The 21,827-nt window shown below is 35.1% G+C and overlaps 1 protein-coding gene across 23 annotated transcripts in view; it reads right to left on the bottom strand.

Annotated features, from left to right (window-relative positions):
- The window catches only part of ABI3BP (ABI family member 3 binding protein), a 265,227-nt gene that overhangs the window by 21,077 nt on the left and 222,323 nt on the right, over positions 1–21,827 (bottom strand). For all 23 annotated transcript variants that reach the window (XM_047874847.1, XM_047874857.1, XM_047874848.1 and 20 more), the window contains 3 exons: positions 21,463–21,531; positions 6,723–6,932; positions 910–1,018 (listed from right to left, as the gene is read on the bottom strand). In XM_047874847.1, coding sequence (XP_047730803.1) covers positions 910–1,018; positions 6,723–6,932; positions 21,463–21,531 — 388 coding nt within the window. The remainder of the gene's footprint in view (positions 1–909; positions 1,019–6,722; positions 6,933–21,462; positions 21,532–21,827) is intronic.

Raw genomic sequence — 21,827 nt, 5'->3', positions numbered from 1 at the left:
GTTTTCAAATAGTGTCTTGGAATTTGAGGAAAGAAATTGATTTTCCACAAAGAGTGATATTTAGTCCCCAAATGAATTTAGTACATATTTTTTTAAAGAAATTCTTGGCTGTATCCTTTTGAGAATTTCCTTGAACAATAAATTTGATGATTTAGTCATGTAAAACAAAACAAAACCTTCCCTATTACATTTCTAGAAGTGCATAAAGCCCTTATTTTTCTTCCAGTACAGTGAGCCGATAAAATGTTGGATATTTTGGATTTAAAAAGAAATGACAAAACCATACAGTAATGTAAACAACCAGGTACCAATAGGTAATAAGGGATGCCAAGAAAAATTGTTTATTATAGAGCATCAGTAATAATATATGTGTCTATTTTCAAAAATGGATTCTCATTTGTTTATTATAAAAAGACCCAAAATGAAAAGACCACTATGCCTGGGAATGGTCTGTAGTTATTTTAAGCATTAACTATCACAACTTTCATCTACTTTTGTTACATAACTTTTATATCCTTGCCCTCTTCTTTCCAGCATGCCAGCCAAATTCTTCTGTTTCACATTTAGTTTACATCCTACACACTCCAGTTGTGTCTCATCCACAGAATTTCCCTTCTCTCGATTTTGGTATTTAATATCAACATTTGATATTAATGATCCTCTATTTTTCAATGTTCTCACCTATAGTGTTAACTTACAAGACCATCTTGTCAGCTCTTGTATCCCCACCAATAATTTGTGTATTTGCAAAACATGACTCTAGAGGTATCTACTCCTATGCACAGAAAGCCAAAGAATGAAATGCAAACTACACTGTCCCTTATGACAGAGATGGATGATGTCATTTCATTCCTTTGGTGATGATTTATGCACTGTCAGAATTCACCCGTAAGAGCACAGGTGGCTTACCTTGTATCTGGTTTTAGATTTTCTACAGTGGAGAAGGTTTGATTTGTAATTTGAATGGACTTGTTCTTCCCGCTGAATGACCCATTTTCTCTGGATATAACTTCATATTCTGAAAAGTGAAAAAGCCAACAAATACTTGTCTTTATGTCCTGGCTGACTTAATTGCTCTTAAGGCTAACAGCATCATAAAGTCACTCTCATAAAAGTGAGCAATTTAGATTGTAGTTACTGAGATGTACTGATCTTATACATTAGCAATTTGCAGATGGGGATGGCCAATGGATGACAAAGGTCCCAAAGCATTTTGGGAGTTGCTCATTGATCACATCTACTTTCCCTTTACTGGAACATGAAAGGCTTGGTAACTGTGAAGACTGATGATGAACCTGTGGTATCTTTGGATACTGGTAACTAATGATTTTGCTAGGCAAATCAAATAGTCTGTCATTGTTGAAAAACCCAGTGTGGGGAAAGTACTGTATGAGAAATGGTACTTAAGTAGAAGGCACGTTTCTTCTCTGTGGGGCTTTATTATATTGCTAGGGAAAAGACCACTGCATACATGGTTCTGCTGCAAAAATATATCTATATATCTATATCTATCTATACCTATACCTATATCTATATCTATATCATCTGTATCTATATATCTTTGGGTTTAATACCATCCAGCAAATAGCAGTTAACCAAATAATGAGTGACAGTTCATTATTGGGAACTATAGAATTATGAAATTTTTCTACCTACTGCTTACATTAGTTACAAAAGATTTGTACCTACTGCTTACATATGCCTCCTTGAAAATAACCCTTGTTTTTTAAAAAAATCATTAAATTATGAATGGAAATCTGCATAAATTTCACCTAAAGACACGTTTCTATGAACTTACAGGGCTAATCAAGAGAAGGGCTTTCAGATTAAGAACATAATTTATGAATTTGTTAATTGGCTTTTCCACCTCTTAATTGGAGTTTAATATATGTGACAAGGTCACACAGAAGATTCAAAACTTGAAAAATAGAAAACAGAAACAAACCCTACTCAAAATCAGCTCCATAAGTATGAAGAAATATACAAGTGGTAGTCATCAGGGAAAGTGGGAAAAAGCCACAAAGGGTGGCAATTTAGTGGGGATTTCTGCTATTAACACTAAGACCAAAGGTGGGAGATGGAGACTGGAAGTAAAACTCAAACTATGGAAAGACTAGAAGACATAATCATCAATTTTAATTTGGGAAGGATTTTTAATGGTATATTTTAAAAATTAAAAAAGGAGGATGGCTCTTTCCGATTAATTCTGTATGACCATCCTTCTAAAAATTCAAAATTAAATCAGAAGGCAATCTGGATATGTTAGCACAGCTACCAAAGGACTAATGGCTAGTATTTGGTGTTCTTTTCTCAGAACCTTCTGTTCCTTAACCTATTTCTGTTGGCATTCTATTCTCAAAGAGGATAGAAAGGGAGGGAAGGGAAGGACCTTGAATTCAAATATATCCATTTTATATCTGTTTCTCAGCTGTGAATCAGTATTTACTAGATAGACAAAGATGGGAGTAATTAAAATGGATTTTTAAAACTGGAAACTGCTTGTTGGATACATGGTTAGATATGCTACTGATGAGGAACCCAAAACACTCATGACTTTTCTATTAAATTTAAGGTATGGGGAAGGCTAGTCCAAAGGATAGAGGAGTGCTATTTTGGAAGGGTACATGCACCCCAATGTTTATAGCAGCACTATCAACAATAGCCAAATTATGGAAAGAGCCCAAATGTCCATCATCTGATGAATGGATAAAGATGCATATACAGACACACACACACACACACACACACACACACACGTATACATACACAATGGAATATTACTCGGTGATGAGAAAGAATGAAATATTGCCATTTTCTTTTTTTTTTTTAACGTTTATTTATTTTTGGGACAGAGAGAGACAGAGCATGAATGGGGGAGGGGCAGAGAGAGAGGGAGACACGGAATCGGAAACAGGCTCCAGGCTCTGAGCCATCAGCCCAGAGCCTGACGCGGGGCTCGAACTCACGGACTGTGAGATCGTGACCTGGCTGAAGTCGGACGCTTAACCGACTGCGCCACCCAGGAGCCCCAAATCTTGCCATTTTCAACAATGTGGATGGAACTAGAGTGTATTACGCTAAACGAAATAAGTCAGTCAGAGAAAGACAAATAACATATGACTTCACTCATATGTAGAATTTAAGATACAAAACAGATGAACATAAGGGAAGGGAAGCAAAAATAATATAAAAACAGAGAGGGGACAACCCATAAGAGACTCTTAAATACAGAGAACAAACCAATGATTGCTGGACGGGTGTTGGGTGGGGGGATGGGATGGGCTAAATGGGCAAGGGGCATTAAGGAGGACACTTGCTGGGATGAGCACTGGGTGTTATATAAATTCTACTTCTGAAAACATTATTATACTGTATGTTAACTAACTTGGATTTAAATTTTAAAAATCTATAAAATTAAAAAAAAATAAAAGATAAAAAGCTGAAAAAACCCCAAAAGGACACTACATGACTCATTGAAAAGTGACAGACCAAGCCATTTGCCCTGATCTCAGTTTGTAAAATGTCAGTAATAGCTCTTCATAGTGTTGCTTGTGGGGATTAAACTAGGAATATATGGAAAGTGCTCAACAGTATTTTGCATATGTTTTGTTCAACAGGTGGTACCTATTATTATTACTTATTATCCCTGAGTTGTGTTTAAATTTGAAAGATTTCAGTTGGAAAGATTCAAGTGTTGCTTCATCACCCAAAGAAAAATTTGTATGACACTCCCATTGAATTTGCACGAAAGCAACCACTTTCAAGAAACATCTTTGGTGTGGGACATTAATCAGTGACTGTGTAATATTCTTTTTAATATTACCCCAGACTCAGTACTAGAAACTCTTACTGAATATCTTCTCTAATTTTCTTTTGACTGAGTTTTAAATGCTCATTTAATACTATTTTCATCCTGAAAGATTCAAGTTTTCAAAATGGACACAGAAGTTACCTTTGTAATTAAAAAACATATTTAGAATTTCAGAATTCTAACTTCTGAATGTGTATTCTTGGGCCTTGTAAATATATCTTTCATTTGTAATGCTTTAAAGAAATAGTAGCTTTTTCATAAATTCACTATACCATAAAAATGGAACATTAATGCTTGGAATGAACATTTATAGACACATTCTGATTATATTTCAGAAAGTAAAGACAGCCACTTAGTATGTGTCCATATTTCTCACTTTAAAATATGGGGTTTTATTTATAAATTCCTTAACAGTAAAGATATAAGGAACCTATAAAGAAGTAACACTGAATAAATGGTCTTTTTCCCACTCAGAGATTATTATTGCCCTATTATGAGATGATTTACTTAATAGAAAAACACTTTATTATAAAGGTTGGGAAATCACATTCTGGTCATGAAAATAATAATGGTGACACTATTTCTACCAGTCCTACTATTGCTACTACTGACAAACATTAATTTAACAGCTTCTAACTTACATTGTACATTCAAATTCTGTTTAATTTTTGTCCTCATCATAAGCTGATTACAATGGAAGTTGTTGTTGTTGTTGTTGTTGTTGTTGTTACAAATAAGAAGACTAAAGTAAGGAGGTAAAGTGCTGATTACATCATAAGCTGATTACAATGGAAGTTGTTGTTGTTGTTGTTGTTGTTGTTGTTACAAATAAGAAGACTAAAGTAAGGAGGTAAAGTGCATACCCAAATTGCATATAGAGAATACAGCTAGTCTGGGATTTAAATCTACGTTGGCATGCTCTTGGCATATCACAAAGCACCATCCCACAACTAATTTAAATTGTCCAAGGACTCAGGCTATGGCCCATTTCTCAGGTGTATCTATTTGTACTTTAGTGTAGAAAAGACATGTAGAAGCAACTGAATTTGGGTGTATTTATTATAGGTAATATGTGCCTGTTGATTAAAAGATGATAGACAGAAGCCAGCTAAGGGAATAAAGAATATGTTTCACTCCTTTTTTGTTATCTTTCTCAATCCTTTCTTGTAAAGCCATTTCCAGTGATTTGAGAATTAATCGTATTATCTGAGCTGCTGGTTTATAAAAGATCACATTTGAAACAAAGTGATATTTGAGAAAACACTAAAAATAAACAAAAGTGAAAAAAATAGAAGAGACTATTAGGCTATATGGTCCGACATTTAAATACAGACTGAGTAATGATTAAATATGGACATTTCTATTTAGAAAATATTATAGCTAAAGAGATATGGACCTTATCTATAAAAGCTGTTATTCTAAGTCTAATATCTTATGAAAGATCTCAAGCAGTCCATTAACATTTAGTAACAATGTTACAAAAGGAATTGGTTAAATGGGTAAAGTATACCCTATTCATTATTTTTTGTAGATTACAAGTTTATACAATTAAAAAAGGTTTCATGATGAACTGGAAAGGAAAATCATTTTGCTTTTAAAAAGTTAAATCAGAAATTGACACACCAAAGTGAATATATATTAGATGTATTAGATTAGATTTTAGATATATTAACCAATTCCAACTTGATGTCCCACATCTTCAAGGCAAAGGAAATTTTATGGATCATTTGGTGTTATGATAACTAAGCCTCAGACTGTCAGGAGAACTCCTTATTAGCACAGTGTATGAATTGGGAGTTCTGGACTTTTTCATCTATGTAGATAATCAATGCTTAGAGATTTATTGTTTTTTAGATACTGGGATGGTAGCACCTACTGGCATAGTCCCAAGTAAAGAAGCAGGACTAGAAAAGTCCCCAGGAAACATGAGCAGTGGCTGGTTCTTTCCCAAAACAAAGGCAAGGTCTGCATGAGAAATGAAATTCACAAAATATGGTTTAAAAAAAAAAGCCAGTTAAGCAAAGATAGGCTGCTTACAGTGAAAGTTGCCCAGACCAAACAGTTTTGTCTGAGGAGAAATAGCTGCTGTTTACTCCTTTATTCACAGAAAACACTTTTGGCTGAATCTCCCACTTCCTCCTTTCCCCTGTATACTTCCCTCTACCCATCCTGATAGCTTCTTAGTGGGCTCCTCTAAATTCTGTCTACCTGTCCCATGCACAGCAGGGCATGGGCAATGGGGGGCTTGTGTACTCCTGCAATTTGCTATATTCCTCTAGCTGACTCTGCCCCTTACCTTTTCTCCTTCCTCTCTAGTTTGACTAAACTGTTCATATGAAGAATTAATTCGCATATAATAAATTCAAAGACTGACTTAGGATTTCTTAGTTTTCACAGTCATTTTTAGGAGGATTGGGCTAGTGATAGCAAAATTAAATTTTTCTGCAATGAGGAGAAAATCAACCATGATTAGAAACCTAAAAAAAACCCAAAAAACAAAAAACAAAACAAACAAACAAAAACTCTACTAAAATAATTGAATTGCTTGACAGTTCTAGGTCAACCTAGAAATTGGGTTGGTGAAATGAAAACTTTTAATTATCATCAGCCCTGCCAACTTCTCCTATGTTATCTGTAATTTTCTTGATAATGAAAAGACCACATCTATTTTTACACCATGAGGAAGAGTTCCGAGACAAGATGGAAGGAACGTAACCTAAAGAGATATGTTAAATTAACAGGAAACCCACCACTGGGACACAGATGATCTTTTCCCATCATATGACACTTTTTGACAATAGCTCTACTAGGACTTGCTACCCCTGAGATATGCCTCATAGTTTGACGAGGTACCACACTCACATTATTGAAGCTTCCCACCATAGTACAAGTGCTCACATCATGATCTTACCAGTGACAGTATCATTTAGTGGCTTTTCCCAGTCAAGGATGACAAATGAGGGACACCCTTCCACAGTGACCACAGTGAGGTTGGTGGGTGGGTTCTGCGGTGGGCTTGTGGCATTCCCCTCGGTGGCATCCTCTTTGGGGAACCGTTTGACAGAATCAGTGATGGAACAGGGCCTGTTGTCCGGTTTTTGGATGTAACGCACATGAGGACCTAAGAGAGAGAGGACTTGGACAGTTAGCCTTATTTGAGTTTGTACATACAGAAGGTGGAGGTAAGTTCAAATTTATTTTTCTGTTTGAGGACATCTGGTCTCTTATTATAAGCAGAGAGATGAAAGCAGTGATGTGGACTGTTCAAACTTGTGAAAATCTAGAATTCCTGTCTCTGGGATACATGACATGGATGTTGTAGCTGACTTACTTTTTAAAATGGGTTTAACTTATGCTAATATCAAGAAGTAATTTGGTCCTCCTGAGCATGTTTTAAACAGCATAATTTGTGGGGTATTGGAAGAAGTATTCAAGAGGGTATTGTCTTGAGAATGGGGAATAATTAGCCCCACACTAAACAGTTCTGGTCCCACCTAATAAATCTTAAAAGCCAGACTCAAAAAGGTCAAATGGTTTCAAGTAATTTAACCCAGGACAAATTAAAGAATATTTTAGGAATAAAAAACAATAGGAAATAACAGGAAAATGTTGCCCATAATGAGAAAAATAAATAATTTGAAATCAATCTAGAACTTGCCTAGATGTTAGAGTCATCACACAGGGAAAATAAAACTGTTATTATAACTATAATCCACATTTCAAGAAGTTAATACATGAAAGATATTTTTAAAAATACCCAAAGTGAATTTCTAGAGATGAAAACTAAAATGTGTAACATGAAAAAAACACTGGATGATACTAGCACTGATATTATATTGCGGAAAAAGATTAGTGAACTTGAAGACATAGCAGTAAAAACTACCCAAAATAAAAGTGGAAAGAAAAAATAATAAAAATAATGAACAGAGCATCAGTGAGCTATGGGGAAGCTTCAGGCAGTATAACACAGATGTAATTTTAATATCTGCCCAGAGAACAGGGACAGCAAAGGTATTTGAAGAAATAATGGCAAAAGATTTACCAAGTTTGATAAAACCTCTAAACCCACAGATCCAAAAGGCTTGAATAAACCTAAGCACAACAAATATGAGGAAACTACACCAATAAAAATCAAGTTTCTCAAAGCCAGTGATAGAAAGAAAACCTTTAAAGGAGGCAGAAAAGACACATGATATATAGTACAACCAAGATAACGATTATGGCAGATGTCTCATTGGAAAGAATGCAAGGGAGAAGGCAGTGGAGCAACATCTTTAAATACTGGAAAAAAAACTTATCATCTAGAATTATTTAACTAGTGAATATCTTTTTTTTTTAAAGTAAAACACCTTTTACGCATATAAAAGGTAAGAGAATTCATAACCACCAGACCCACCCTACAAGGAAGATTAAAGGACATTCAGGCAGAAGAAAAATGATGTATCCACACAAAGAGATAAAGAGCACTGGAAATAGTAACTATATAGGTAAATATGCACAATATTTCTGTCATTTAATTCTTTCTAAAAGGCAATTTACTATTTAAACATAAATAATATCAATTTAGCATGATGTATTAATACGTAAAAGTAAAATGCCTAACAATGATAGGCCAAGAGGAAAGATAAATTGCTATACTAATGTAAGGTTCTTGCACTATTTATGAAGTTGTAGAATATCACTAGAAGATAGACTGTGGTAAATTAAAGATACATACTATAAACCCTAAAGCAATAACAAAATAGTTACAACTAGTAAGACAACTAAAGAGAGAAAATAGAATCATAAAAATCATAAAACTCAATCTCTAGAAATAAACCTATGCTGGGGCGCCTGGGTGGCTCAGTCGGTTGAGCGTCCGACTTCAGCTCAGGTCACGATCTTGCGGTCCGTGAGTTTGAGCCCCGCAGCCTTGAGACTGCTTCCGATTCTGTGTCTCCCTCTCTCTCTGCCCCTCCCCCATTCATGCTCTGTCTCTCTCTGTCTCAAAAATAAATAAATGTTAAAAAAAATTAAAAAAAAAAAGAAATAAACATATGCTTATATTTCAATTACTCTATCACAAAAGTTAAGAATATACAATGGGAAAGACAGTCCCTTTGATAAATAGTAGACAGCTACATGCCAAAGAATGAAATTGGACCACTCACACTACACACAAAAATAAACTCAAAATGGATTAAAGACCTAAATTTGAGACCTGAAGCCATAAAACTCCTAGAAGAAAACATAGGCAGTAATTTCTTTGACATCAGTTTTAGCAACATTTTTCTAGATATGTCTCCTCAGGCAAGTTAAACAGAAACCAAAATGATCAGGACTACATTGAAGTAAAAAATTATTGCACAGTGAAGGAAATTATCAACAAAACAAAAAGGCAGCATAATGAATGGGAGAAGATATTTGCAAATGACATATCCAATAAGGGTTTAATATCCAAAACATATAAAGAATTTATAGAACACCAAAACACATAAATAATCCAATTAAAAATGGACAAAGGACCTGAATAGACATTTTTCCAAAGGAAGACATGTAACTGGCCAATAGACACATGAAAAGATGCTCAACAGCAGTAATTATGAGGGAAATGCAAATCTACACAACAGTGAGATATTACCTTACCTTATATTACCTGTCAGAATGGCTAGAGACAAAAAAACAAGAAATAATAAGTGTCGACAGGAATGTGGAGAAAACTCTGGTGTCCTACTGGCGGGAATGTAAATTTGTGCAGCCACTGTGCAAAATAGAGTTTCCTCAAAAAATTAAAAATAGAAATACTGTATAATCCAGTGTTTCCACTAATAGGTATTTACTCAAAGAAAATTAAAGCACTAATTTGAAAAGATATATGCACCCCTATGTTTATTGCAGCACTATTTACAATAGCTAAGATATAGAAACAACCCAAGTGTCCAGCGATAGATGAATGTATAATGGTTTATACACACACACACACACACACACACGAAAATTCGTCAGCCATAAAAAAGAATGAGAACTTGCCATTTGCAACAACATAGCATTATACTCTCTAGGTCTATGTAAGTGAAATAAGTCAGACTAAGAAAGACAAATACTGTGTGATTTCACTTATATGTGGAATGTAAAACACACACACACACACACACACACACACACACAAATGAACAAACAAAAAGCAGAAACAGATCCATAAATATAGGAAAACAAACTTATGGTTGTTAGGGCAAATAGGCAAAATGAGTGAAGGGAGTGAGGGATAGAGGCCTCTAGTTAAAGAATGAATAAGTTATGAGGATAAAAGGTCCAGCATAGGGAATAGAATCAATGGTATTATAATAGTGTTCTATGGTGACAGATGGTAGCTACACTTGCGGTAAACAGAGTATAATGTATAGAAAAGTTGAATCACTATGCTGTACATATGAAACTAATGTAATATTGTATGCCTCATATATTTCAACAACAACAACAACAACAACAACAACAAAATACTCAGTAAAAGATGGTTGAAAAAGAGGAAAAGAGGGAACAAATGATAGATGGGACAAAAAGAAAACAAATAGCAAAAGGAGATAGAGTTAAATCTAACCTTATCATTGGTCATGTTAAATATAAGGTTCTAAACACCCAAATAAAGAAATCAAGATTAAATGAGGTCACAGGGTGGGATCCTAATCCACTGTGACTGATGTCCTTTTAAGAGGAAGAGGGGCGCCTGGGTGTCTCAGTCAGTTGAGCATCGACTTCGGCTCAGGTCATAATCTCATGATTTGTGAGTTCGAGCCCCACGTCGGGCTCTGTGATGACAGCTCAGAGCCTGGAGCCTGCTTCAGATTCTGTGTCCCCCTTTCTCTCTACCTCACCCCTGCTTGTGCTCTGTCTCTCTCTTTCAAAAATGAATAAACATAAAAAAAAATTTTTAATTAAGAGGAAGAGACAGCAGGGGCGAATATGGTGGAACATCATGGAAGCATTTTTTGTGTCTCTCAACTCTGAAATGCAGCCAGATCAACACTAAACCATCTTGCATACCTAGAAAACTTAGTTGAGGATTAACATAACAATCTGAACAACCTGAACCACAGAACTCAGCAGGTACATGGTGTGGAAAGGTGAACTGGGGGAGTGTGCATGGAGGGCAGGGAGCTGTTTTTGCTTGTTGGAAGAGGCCAGAGATGGGGGGAGAATAAGGGAAAAGCACCCCTCACCCTGAAAGCACATGGAGAAAAAAGGAAGAGTGGAAACAGCTGCAAGGGGCTGAACAAAAAAGGGAGAAAAGAGAAGGTTTAAATTCCATTAAGACTCTATAAACAGGGGAAGCACAGAGTCTGAAACTCCACAGCTTGATACCTAGCAGTGCTCTGGTGAGAAGGGTGAATCCCCAGGAGCAGAGAGCAAGGTCTGAGGGGTCTTCGGGCCACATGGGGAGACATGGTTCTCCTGATGGGAGGACACTTGGTAGAGGCTGTGTGGCCTCACCACAGGAAAACATCCCAGCAGACCCCAGAAAATAACCACATTTGCTGGTATTGGAACAAGGATGTTAAGGGTGAAGACTGGTGCCAGATATGTGTTGTGATTTACCATAATCCCTGAAATGCTGCTGCTACGTGATCACACAAACTTTATCTGGAGTGGGTTGGCACCTAGTCGGTCTCTGGACATCAGCAGCAGCACGGTCTCACGAAGGTTCTGGCGGTGGGATGGCGCCCGGCCATTGCTTAGCAAGACCATCCCCCAGAGGGTCAGAACAGGTCAAAGCCACAGTCCCTCAGAAGTGAGGGGTTGGGAAACACAGCACCATCTGAGATAAAACTCAGGAGGGAGGTCCTACCTGGCAGCCTGATGGCTTGGTCACAGTCTACAAGCGGGAAGTAGATAAAAGCTAGAGACAAAGGCGGGTGCTTGATTGCCCATAGGTGAGAGCACAGAGTTCTGATACTATAAACTGGGTAGCTGGGTGATGCCATTTTGACCCATCCTAAACATGTGCATACATGCCTACATGCACTAGAACAATCCACCCCAGTAAGCTAAGCAGTGCCATCTAGTGGAGAACGAAGCCAATTCACTAAGCCCCGCCCAACTGGGCCAACCACATTCTTAAGGAACACCACAAGTCTCTCTGCCTGCTTAGTTTATGGACTATAAAGTGCTTCATAGTTTGGCTTCTAGGAGAAACCAGATGTAATTTCAATTGTGTTTCATTCTGTTTACTGGTCTCTCTGTTCAATTTTTTTTCTTTTCTTGTTCTCGAATACAGAAAGAGAAAAAATTTATTTTTTTATATTCAATTTTTATTAAAAAGATTCTTTTTTGTCTACTATATTTTTTACTTTTTTGTAACTTTTAAAAATGCTATTTTACCCTTATTTCATTTTATTCTACTGTATTCATTTTTTCAATTTTTCAAATGTTTTCCTTTTTTCTTTTCCTTTTTCTTTTCTTATCTTTCCCTTTTTTCTCTAATCTGTCAAGTTTCTTTCAACAACAAGACCAAAACACACCTAGGATCTAGCACCCTTTATTTGACTTATTTGTGCTGTTTTTAATTGTTTAATTCTATTATTTTTTTAAATTATTAATTCATTTTCTTCCTTCAAAATGACACCCCAAAAGAAAGAACAGGAATAAACGACAGCCAGGGACTTAGTCAACACAGATACAAGCAAGATGTCTGAACCAGAATTTAGAATCACGATAATAATACTAGCTGGGGTCGAAAATAGATTAGAATCCTTTTCTGTGGAGATGAAAGAAGTAAAAGCTAGTCAGGATGATATAAAAAATTCTATAACTGAGCAGCAATCTCAAATGGATGCCACAGAGGCAAGTAAGGATGAAGCAGAGCAGCGAATCAGGGATATAGAGGACAAACTTATGGAGAATAATGAAGCAGAAAAAAGAGGGAGACTAAGACAAAAGAGCATGATTTAATTATTAGAGAAATCAGTGACTCATTAAAAAGGAATAATATCAGAATCATAGGAGTCCCAGAAGATGAAGAGAGGGGAAAAGGGGTACAAAATTTATGTGAGCAAATCATAGTGGAAAACCTCCCTAACCTGGGGGAAAGACAAAGACATAAAAATCTGAGAAACACAGAGAACTCCCATTAGATTCAACAAAAACCGACCATCAACAAGGCATATCATAGTCAAATTCACAAAATACTCAGGCAAGGAAAGAATCATGAGGTTAGCAAAGGAAAAAAAGACCTTAGCCTAAAAGGGAAAACAGAGTAGGTTCTCAGCAGACCTACTCACAGAAACTTGGCAAGCCAGAAAGCAGTGGCAGAATATATTCAATGTGTTGAATTGGAAAAATATGCAGCCAAGAATTCTTTATCCAGCAAGGCTGTCATTCAAAATAGAAGGAGAGAGAAAAAGTTTCCAGACAGACAAAAATTAAAGGAGATTGTGACCACTAAACCAGCACTGCAAGAAATTTTAAGGGGGACTTTCTGAGGGGAGAAAAGATGAATATATATATATATATTCGTATATATATATATATATATATATATATATATATATATATTCGTGTATATATATATATATATATATATATACACGAATATATGTATGTATATGTATATGTAAATAAATAAATACCAAAAGCAACAAAGACTAGAAAGGACCAGAGGACGCCACCAGAAACCTCAACTCTACAAGCATCATAATGGCAATAAATTCATATCTTTCAGTACTCACTCTAAACATCAATGGACTCAATGCTCTAATCAAAAAACATAGGGTAACAGAATGGATAAGAAAACAAGATCCATTTATATGCTGTTTATAAGAGACCCATTTTAGATCTAAAGACACCTTCAGATTTAAAGTAAGGGGATGAAGAACCATCTATCATGCTAATGGCCTCCAAAAGAAAGCCAGAATAGTCATACTTGTGTTAGACAATCTAGACTTTAAAATAAAGACTGTAACAAGAGATGAAGAAGGGCATTATATGGTGGTTAAGGGGTCTATCCACCAAGAAGATCTAACAATTGTAAACATTTATGCTCCTAATGTGGAAACACCCAAATACACAAATCAATCACAAACATAAACTCAGAGATAATAATACCATAATAGTAGGGGACTTCAACACCCCACTTACAACAATGGACAGATCATTTAAACAGAAAATCAACAAAGAAACAATGTCTTTGAATGACACTCTGGACCAGATGGACTTAACAAATATATTCAGAACACTTAATCCTAAAGCAGAATACACATTCTTCTTGAGTGCATGTGGAGCATTCTCCAGAATAGATCACATCCTGAGACACAAATCAGCCCTCAACAAGTACAGAAAGATCAAGTTCATATTGAGCATATTTTCAGACCACAATGCTATGAAACTCAAAATCGACCACAAGAAAAAATTTGGAAAGATAACAAATAACTAAAGAACATCCTACCAAAGAATGAATTTGCTAACCAAGAAGTTAAAAAGGAGATTAAAAAGTACATGGAAGCCAATGAAAATGATAACACCACAGCACAAAACCTCTGGGACACAGCAAAGTGGTCATAAGAGTAAAGTATATAGCAATCCAGACCTTCCTAAAGAAGGAATAAAGGTCTCAGATACAACCTAACCTTACACCTTAAAGAGCTGGAAAAATAGCAAATAAAACCCCAAACCGGCAGAATAAAGGAAATAATAATGATTAGAGTAGAAACAAATGCTATTGAAACCAAACAACAACAACAACAACAACAACAACAACAACAACAGAACACATCAATGAAACCAGGAGCTGGTTCTTTGAAAGGATTAACAAAATTAATAAATCCTTAGCCAGTTTGATCAAAAAGAAAAAGGAAAAAGGAAAGGGCCCAAATAAATAAAATGAAGGATGAAATAGGAGAGAGCACAACCAACACTGCAGAAATACAAACATTAATAAAAGAATATTATGAGCAATTATATACCAATAAAATGGGCAATGTGGAAGAAATGGAAAAATTCCTAGAAACATATAAACAACCAAAACTGAAACAGGAAGAAGTAGAAATTTGAACAGACCCATAACCAGCAAAGAAATTCAATTAGTAATCAAAAATCTCCCAAAAAAACTAGAGTCCAGCGCTGGATGGCTTTACAGGGGAATTCTACCAAACACGTGAAGAAGACTTAACACCTATTTTTCTGGAACTGTTCAAAAAAAAAAAAAAAAAGAAAAGAAAAGAAAAAGAAAAGAAAAAAAGAAAAAAAAGAAAAAAGAAATGGAAGGAAAACTTCCAAACTCTTTCTATGAAGCCAGCATTACCTTGATTCCAAAACCAGACAAAGACCCCACTAAAAAGGAGAACTACAGACCAATTTCCCTGATGAACATGGATGCATAAGTCCTCAACAAGATACTAGTCAAGTGAATCCAACAATCATTAAAAGAATTATTCACCATGACCAAGTAGGATTTTTATCTGAGATGCCGGGCTGGTTCAATATCCACAAAACAATGTGATACATCGCATCAATAAAAGAACAAGAACCACATGATCCTCTCAATAGATGCAGAGAAAGCATTTGACAAAATACAGCATCCTTTCTTGATAAAAGCCCTCAAGAAAGTAGGGATAGAAGGATCATAAAAGATCATAAAATCCGTATATAAAAGACCCACTGCCAATATCATCCTCAATGGGGAAAAACTGAGAGCTTTCCCCCTAAGGTCACGAGCATGACAGAGATGTCCAGTCTCGCCACTGTTATTCAACATGGTACTGGAAGTCTTAGCTTCAGCAATCAGACAACACAAGGTAATAAAAAACATCCACATCGGCCAGGAGGAAGTCAAAACTCCAACTCTTCACAGATGGCATGATACTCTATATGGAAAACCCACAAGATCTCACCAAAAACCTACTAGAACTGATTCATGAATTTAGGAAAGTTGCAGGATATAAATCAGTGCACAGAAATCATTTGCATTCCTATACACCAATAATGAAGCAACCGAAAGAGAAATTAAGGAATCGATCCCATTTACAATTGCACCAAAAACATAAAATACCTAGGAATAAACCTAACCAAATAGGTGAAAAATCTATACACTGAAAACTAAGGAAAACTTATGAAAGAAATTGAAGAAGACAAATGGAAAAATATTCCATGCTCCTGGATTGGAAGAACCAACATTATTAAAATGTTGATATTACCCAAAGGAATCTACATATTCAAGGAAATCCCTATCAAAATAACACTACCATTCTTCACAGAGCTAGAACAAAATCCTAAAATTTGGAACTAGAAAAGACCCCAAATAGCCAAAGCAATCTTCAAAAAGAAAACTGAAGCTGGAGGCATCACAATCCTGAACTTCAAGATGTATTACAAAGCTGTAATCATCAAGACAGTACGGTACTGGCACAAAAACAGACACTCAGATCAATGGAACAGAATAGAGAACCCAGAAAAGGACCCACAAATGTATGGCCAACTAATGTTTGACAAAGTACACAAGAATATCCAATGGAATAAGACAGCCTCTTCAGCAAATGGTGCTGGGAAAACTGGACAGCAACATGCAGAAAAATTAACCTGGACCACTTTCTTACACCATACACAAAAAGAAACTCAAAATGGATGAGAGACCTGAATGTAAGACAGGAAGTCATCAAAATCCTTGAGGAGAAAGCAGGCGGCAAAACCTCTTTGACCTTGAAAGCAGCAACTTCTTAGTCAACACTTCTCTGGAGGCAAGGGAAACAAAAGCAAAAATGAACTATTGGGACTTCATCAAAATAAAAAGCTTCTGCACAGTGAAGGGAACAATCAGCAAAACTAAAAGGCAACTGACAGAATGGGGGAAGATATTTGCAAATGACATACCAGAAAAAGAGTATCCAAAATCTAGAAAGAACTTATCAAACTCAACACCCAAAAAACAAATAATCCAGTGAAGAAATGGGCAAGAGACATGAATAGACACTTCTCTAAAGAAGAAATCCAGATGGCTAATAGACTCATGAAAAAATGTTCAAGATCACTCATCATCAGGGAAACACAAATCAAAACCAAATGAGATACCACCTCACACCTGTCAGAATGGCTAAAATTAACAACTCAGGATATGACAGATGTTGGTGAGGATGCAGAGAGGTACAGCAACTCTGGAAAACAGTATGGAGGTTCCTCAAAAAATTAAAAATAGAACTACCTTTCGATCCAACAATTGCACTACTAGGTATTTATCCAAGGGATACAGGTGTGCTGTTTCAAAGGGTCACATGCACCCCAATGTTTATAGCAGTGTGATTGACAAAAGACAAAGTATGGAAAGATCCCAAATGTCCATCAATGGATGGATGGATAAACAAGATGTAGTATATATACACAATGGAGTGTTACTCAGCAATCAAAAAAGAATGAAATCTTGCCATTTGCAACTATGTGGATGGAACTGGACGGTATTATGCTAAGCGAGATTATTCAGAGAATGACAAATAACATATGAATTCATTCATATGAGGAATTTAAGATACAACATAGATGAACATAAGGGAAGGGAAGCAAAAATAATATAAAAACATGGACAGGGACAAAATGTAAGAGACTCTTAAATATAGAGAACAAAGAGGGTTGTTTGTGGGCTTGTGGGAGGGGGGATGGGTTAAATGGGTAAGAGGCATTAAGGAATCTACTCCTGAAATCAGTGTTGCACTATATGCTAACTAATTTGGATGTCAATTAAAAAATAAATTAATTAGGTAATTCAAAAAAAAAAAAAGAGGAAAAGACATGAAGGATGTGTACATTCAGAGGATAGGCCATATGAGGACATAGTGAGAAGGTGGCCATCTGCAATCCAAGTCTTCAAAACAACCCAAATCTGATGATACCTTGATTTCATATTTCTGGCTTCCAGAACTTAAGTTTCTGGAAAATAAGAAAATAAGTTTCTGTTGTTTAAGCTACCATGTCTGTAGCATTCTCTTATGGCAACCCTCGCAAATGAATACAACATTGCTTTTATGAAGAGCAGAATACACATTCTTTTCAAGTACACACAGAACATATACCAAAATAGATCATACCCTGGCCATAAAAAAGTCTCAATAAATTTAAAAGGATTTAGGTATCTGGCAGAGCATGTGACAACAATGGAGATACATTAGAAGTCAGTAACAGAATAATCTCTAGAAAATCTCAAAATATTTAGAAATTAAATTACATATTTCTAAATAATCAATGAGTCAAAGAACAAATCAAAAAGGAAGTTAAAAAGTATTTTTAACAGAGTAAAAATGAACATATAACATATCAAAAACTTTTGGATACTGCTTAAATAATATCTAGGGGAAAATTTGTAGCACTAAATGCCATAATAAAGAAGAGAGGTTCTAAATCAATGAGCTCATATTCCACCTTAAGGAAATAGAGAAACAAATTAAACTACATTAAGCAGAAGAAAAAAAATAAAGATCAGAGTAAATAGACAAAATTAATGAAACACAAATTTGACTTTTTCAGAAGATCAATAAATTAATAAACCTACAGCAAGATTGATTAGGCAAAAGAGAAAAAAAGACACATCATCAGTAATGATATCACTAAGAATTCTACAGCTATTAAAATAACAAACAATATGAGAATATTAAGAACCTTATACCAATAAATTTGACAACTTAGATGAAATGAACTAATAACTTGAAAGACAAAAATTACCGAAACTCACTAGGGAAGAAAAAATACTCTGGATAGCTCTACACCCATTAAAGAAAGTGAATTATACATAAAATCCTTCCAACAAAGAGAATATGAGGCTTAGATGGTTTCATTGGTAAATACTACTAAACATTCAGGGAAGAAGCAATACCAATTCTAAATTTTTTCAGAAAAGTGAAAAGGAGAGTTCAGCATTATACTGAGACTAAAACATGACCTATTACAAAAAAAGAAAACTACAGACCACTATCTTCCACTGAATACAATTCTCAACAAAATTTTAGCAAATGAGATCCAGCAATATATTAAAATGAGAATACATTATGACCATGGAGTTTGTGACTGGAATGCAAAGTTAAAAATTCAAAAGCAATTATTTCATTATATTAACAAACTAATAAAGAAAAACATAATCATCTTCATAAAGGCAGAAAAATCATTGGACATGATCTAGCACTTGTTTTTGATAATAGTTACCACCGAAGTAGGCATAGAAGGGAATTTTCTCAACACAATAAAGAGCATGTATGAAAAGCCTACAAGGTAACATCATACTATATTCAGGTGAAAGGCTGTATGTTTTTTCCATAAGACCAGGAATAAGAAAACGATGTCCATTCCCCACTATATCTATTCAGTGTTTTATTGGAAGTTCTTGCCAGTATGATAAGGCAAGGAAAAAGTCACCCACGTTAGGAAGAAGTAAAATGTCACTCTCAAATGACATGATTTTGTATGTAGAAAATCTAATTGACCTACATAAAAGCTACTGAGTTTCACAAGGTTGCAGGATATAAGATCACTGTATAAAAATAAATTTTTCTATATAGTAGTAATGAACAATTGGAAACTGAAATAAAAAATACTATTTTAATGGTTTTCTGTGTACTGAAATTTAAATAACATTGGTTATAGAAGTCAAAGACCTAAATAAAATATGCCATGTTCATAAATAGGAAAGCTAAATGTTGTACAGCTCTCAATTTTTCCCAATTCATCTATAGGCTCAATTCAATTCTAATAAGAATCTAACCAGGCTATTCTTGGACATTGATAAGCTGATTCTAAAATTTATATGGAGATACAGAGGACCCAGAGTCACCAATACAATACCACTACCACAGTAACACAAACATGGTGGTATTGATGTAAAGGCAGATAAACAGATCAATGCAACAGACTAGAGAGCTAAAAAGAGTTCCACATATGTATGTACAATTCATTTTTGATAAAAGTACAAATGAAATTCAGTGGAAAGAATAGTTTTTTCAACACATGATGCTGGAACAATTCTATATCCATTAGCAAGGAAACGAATTGGTATTCACACCTTGTATCATATACAAAATGTGACACAATGTGGATCATAGACCTAAATTTAAAAGAAAACTTCCAGAAGGAAACAGCAGAGAAACTTCTAGAAGGAAATAGAGGTCTTTATGACCTCCAACTGGCCAGTTATTTCTTAAGTACAACACCAAAAATACAACATATAAAAAGCCAAATTAATAAACTAAGATTTATTAAAATTAAAAAAGAGAAGGTATACACTGGGAAAAAATATTTGTAAAGCATGTATCTGAAAAGGTATTCTACCCAGAAAACAAAGACTGTCAGAACTCAACAAGAAAATAAGCAAGGTTATAAACAAAATGGACAAAAAAATGGGACCCGACCAAAATGATGGCAAATAAGCACATGAGAAGATGCTTAGTAATTAGTAATATGTGCTAATTAGAGATACACAAAGTAAAATCACAATTTGAAACTACTACACACCTATTAAAATGACTAAAATTAAAAAGACTGTCCTAAATGTTGGCAAAGATGTGGAGGAATTCAAACTCTCATATACTGTTGACAGAAAGGCTAATAGTACAACTACGGTGGAAAACAGTTTGGTAGTTTCTTAAAATGTTAAATGTACACTTATATGATGTAGCCATTGCTCTCGTCAGCATTCATCCAAAAGGAATGAAAGCACATATCCATATAAACACTTGTACTTTAAGGGTTATGGCAGCTTTATTGGTAATATAAGAAAATTAGAAAAAACCTTAATGTCATGAATAGGTTTAATAAATAATTATATATATCCATTCAATAGAATACCAGTCAGGATTAAAAGAAATGAACTGTTGCTACATGTTTCAACATGGATGAACCTTAAAATAATTATGCTGAGTCAAAGAAGCCAGACCAAAAAAAGTTCGTATCGTATCCTTTCTTTATATAAAAATCCACAAAATGGATACATATTTTTAGTATGGCAGATCTGTGATTATCTAGAAACTAGAAATTTGGTGGGAGGAGTGAGAGGGAGGAATTATAAAAGTACATGATGAAACTTCTGGAGGTGGTACATGTATTTATTATCTTGATTACAATGATGGTTTCATGAGTGTATACATATGTTAAAATTTATCACATCTTACACTTGAGAAAAACATTATAAAAGGAAATACCAGGCTCTATATCATATTATAGCTTTCTTACTGTGGTAGATTTGATACTGTTCAAAAATATTCTCTATATCCATGGAAGGAGTATACTTTCCCAATCTTTGATTTGAGCTTGGCTATGTGACTTTCATTAGCCAATGAATATTGGCAGGTGTAAAACACAGAGGAGCTTAAAATGCTGTATTTGAACTCTCCATTCTTGACTTTGTATTGTCATTAGAATGGCTTCTCCTGAGTCACTGTTGGTCTTTCATCCTGAGCACCAAAATGAAAAATGTGGAGCAGATCTGAGCCCAAGACATAGGAAGCCCAGCTGTATCTGATGCTGGAGGCAGAACCATCCAGTCAAGGATAGCTAGATCGGCTGACCCTCAGGTGACTTGCAGACACATGAGAAATAAATCCTTATTAGAACACGCTACTAAGATTTTACAGTTATTACACAGCAAAAGCCAAGTGATACTCCCATCAAAGACAGCCTTGTCAAAACTGATATTTGGAGCCAATCATACACACCTTTGAATCTGGGCTTCCCAAGAGGATCAGTTTCTCTTGTTGGACTTGAGCTAAAGTCAGTTACATTACCTGAGAATAGATGATAATAAATAATTTTAGAAAGATATAAAAAAGCTTCTCAATAAAATGAAAAAGTATTAAAGATTATAAATATTTAATAATGCCTCCTAGTCAGATGCCTGCAATTTTGATTTCCTTTATTATTATTATACATATTATCCACAATAAAAGGCTTTTAATTGTGTCCTGCTGCAGGTGTTCTGGAGTATACTCAATAATGATTTAAAGATTAAAGTAGCCAATACTCATTAATTAAGATACATATGATTAATAATGACATTTGATTTAGTAAGAAGCATTGGGTA

This window comes from Prionailurus viverrinus, chromosome C2 (assembly GCF_022837055.1).
Source record: "Prionailurus viverrinus isolate Anna chromosome C2, UM_Priviv_1.0, whole genome shotgun sequence".
Classification (NCBI taxonomy): Eukaryota; Metazoa; Chordata; class Mammalia; order Carnivora; family Felidae; genus Prionailurus; species Prionailurus viverrinus.
This window is presented reverse-complemented; position numbering and strand designations above follow the sequence as displayed.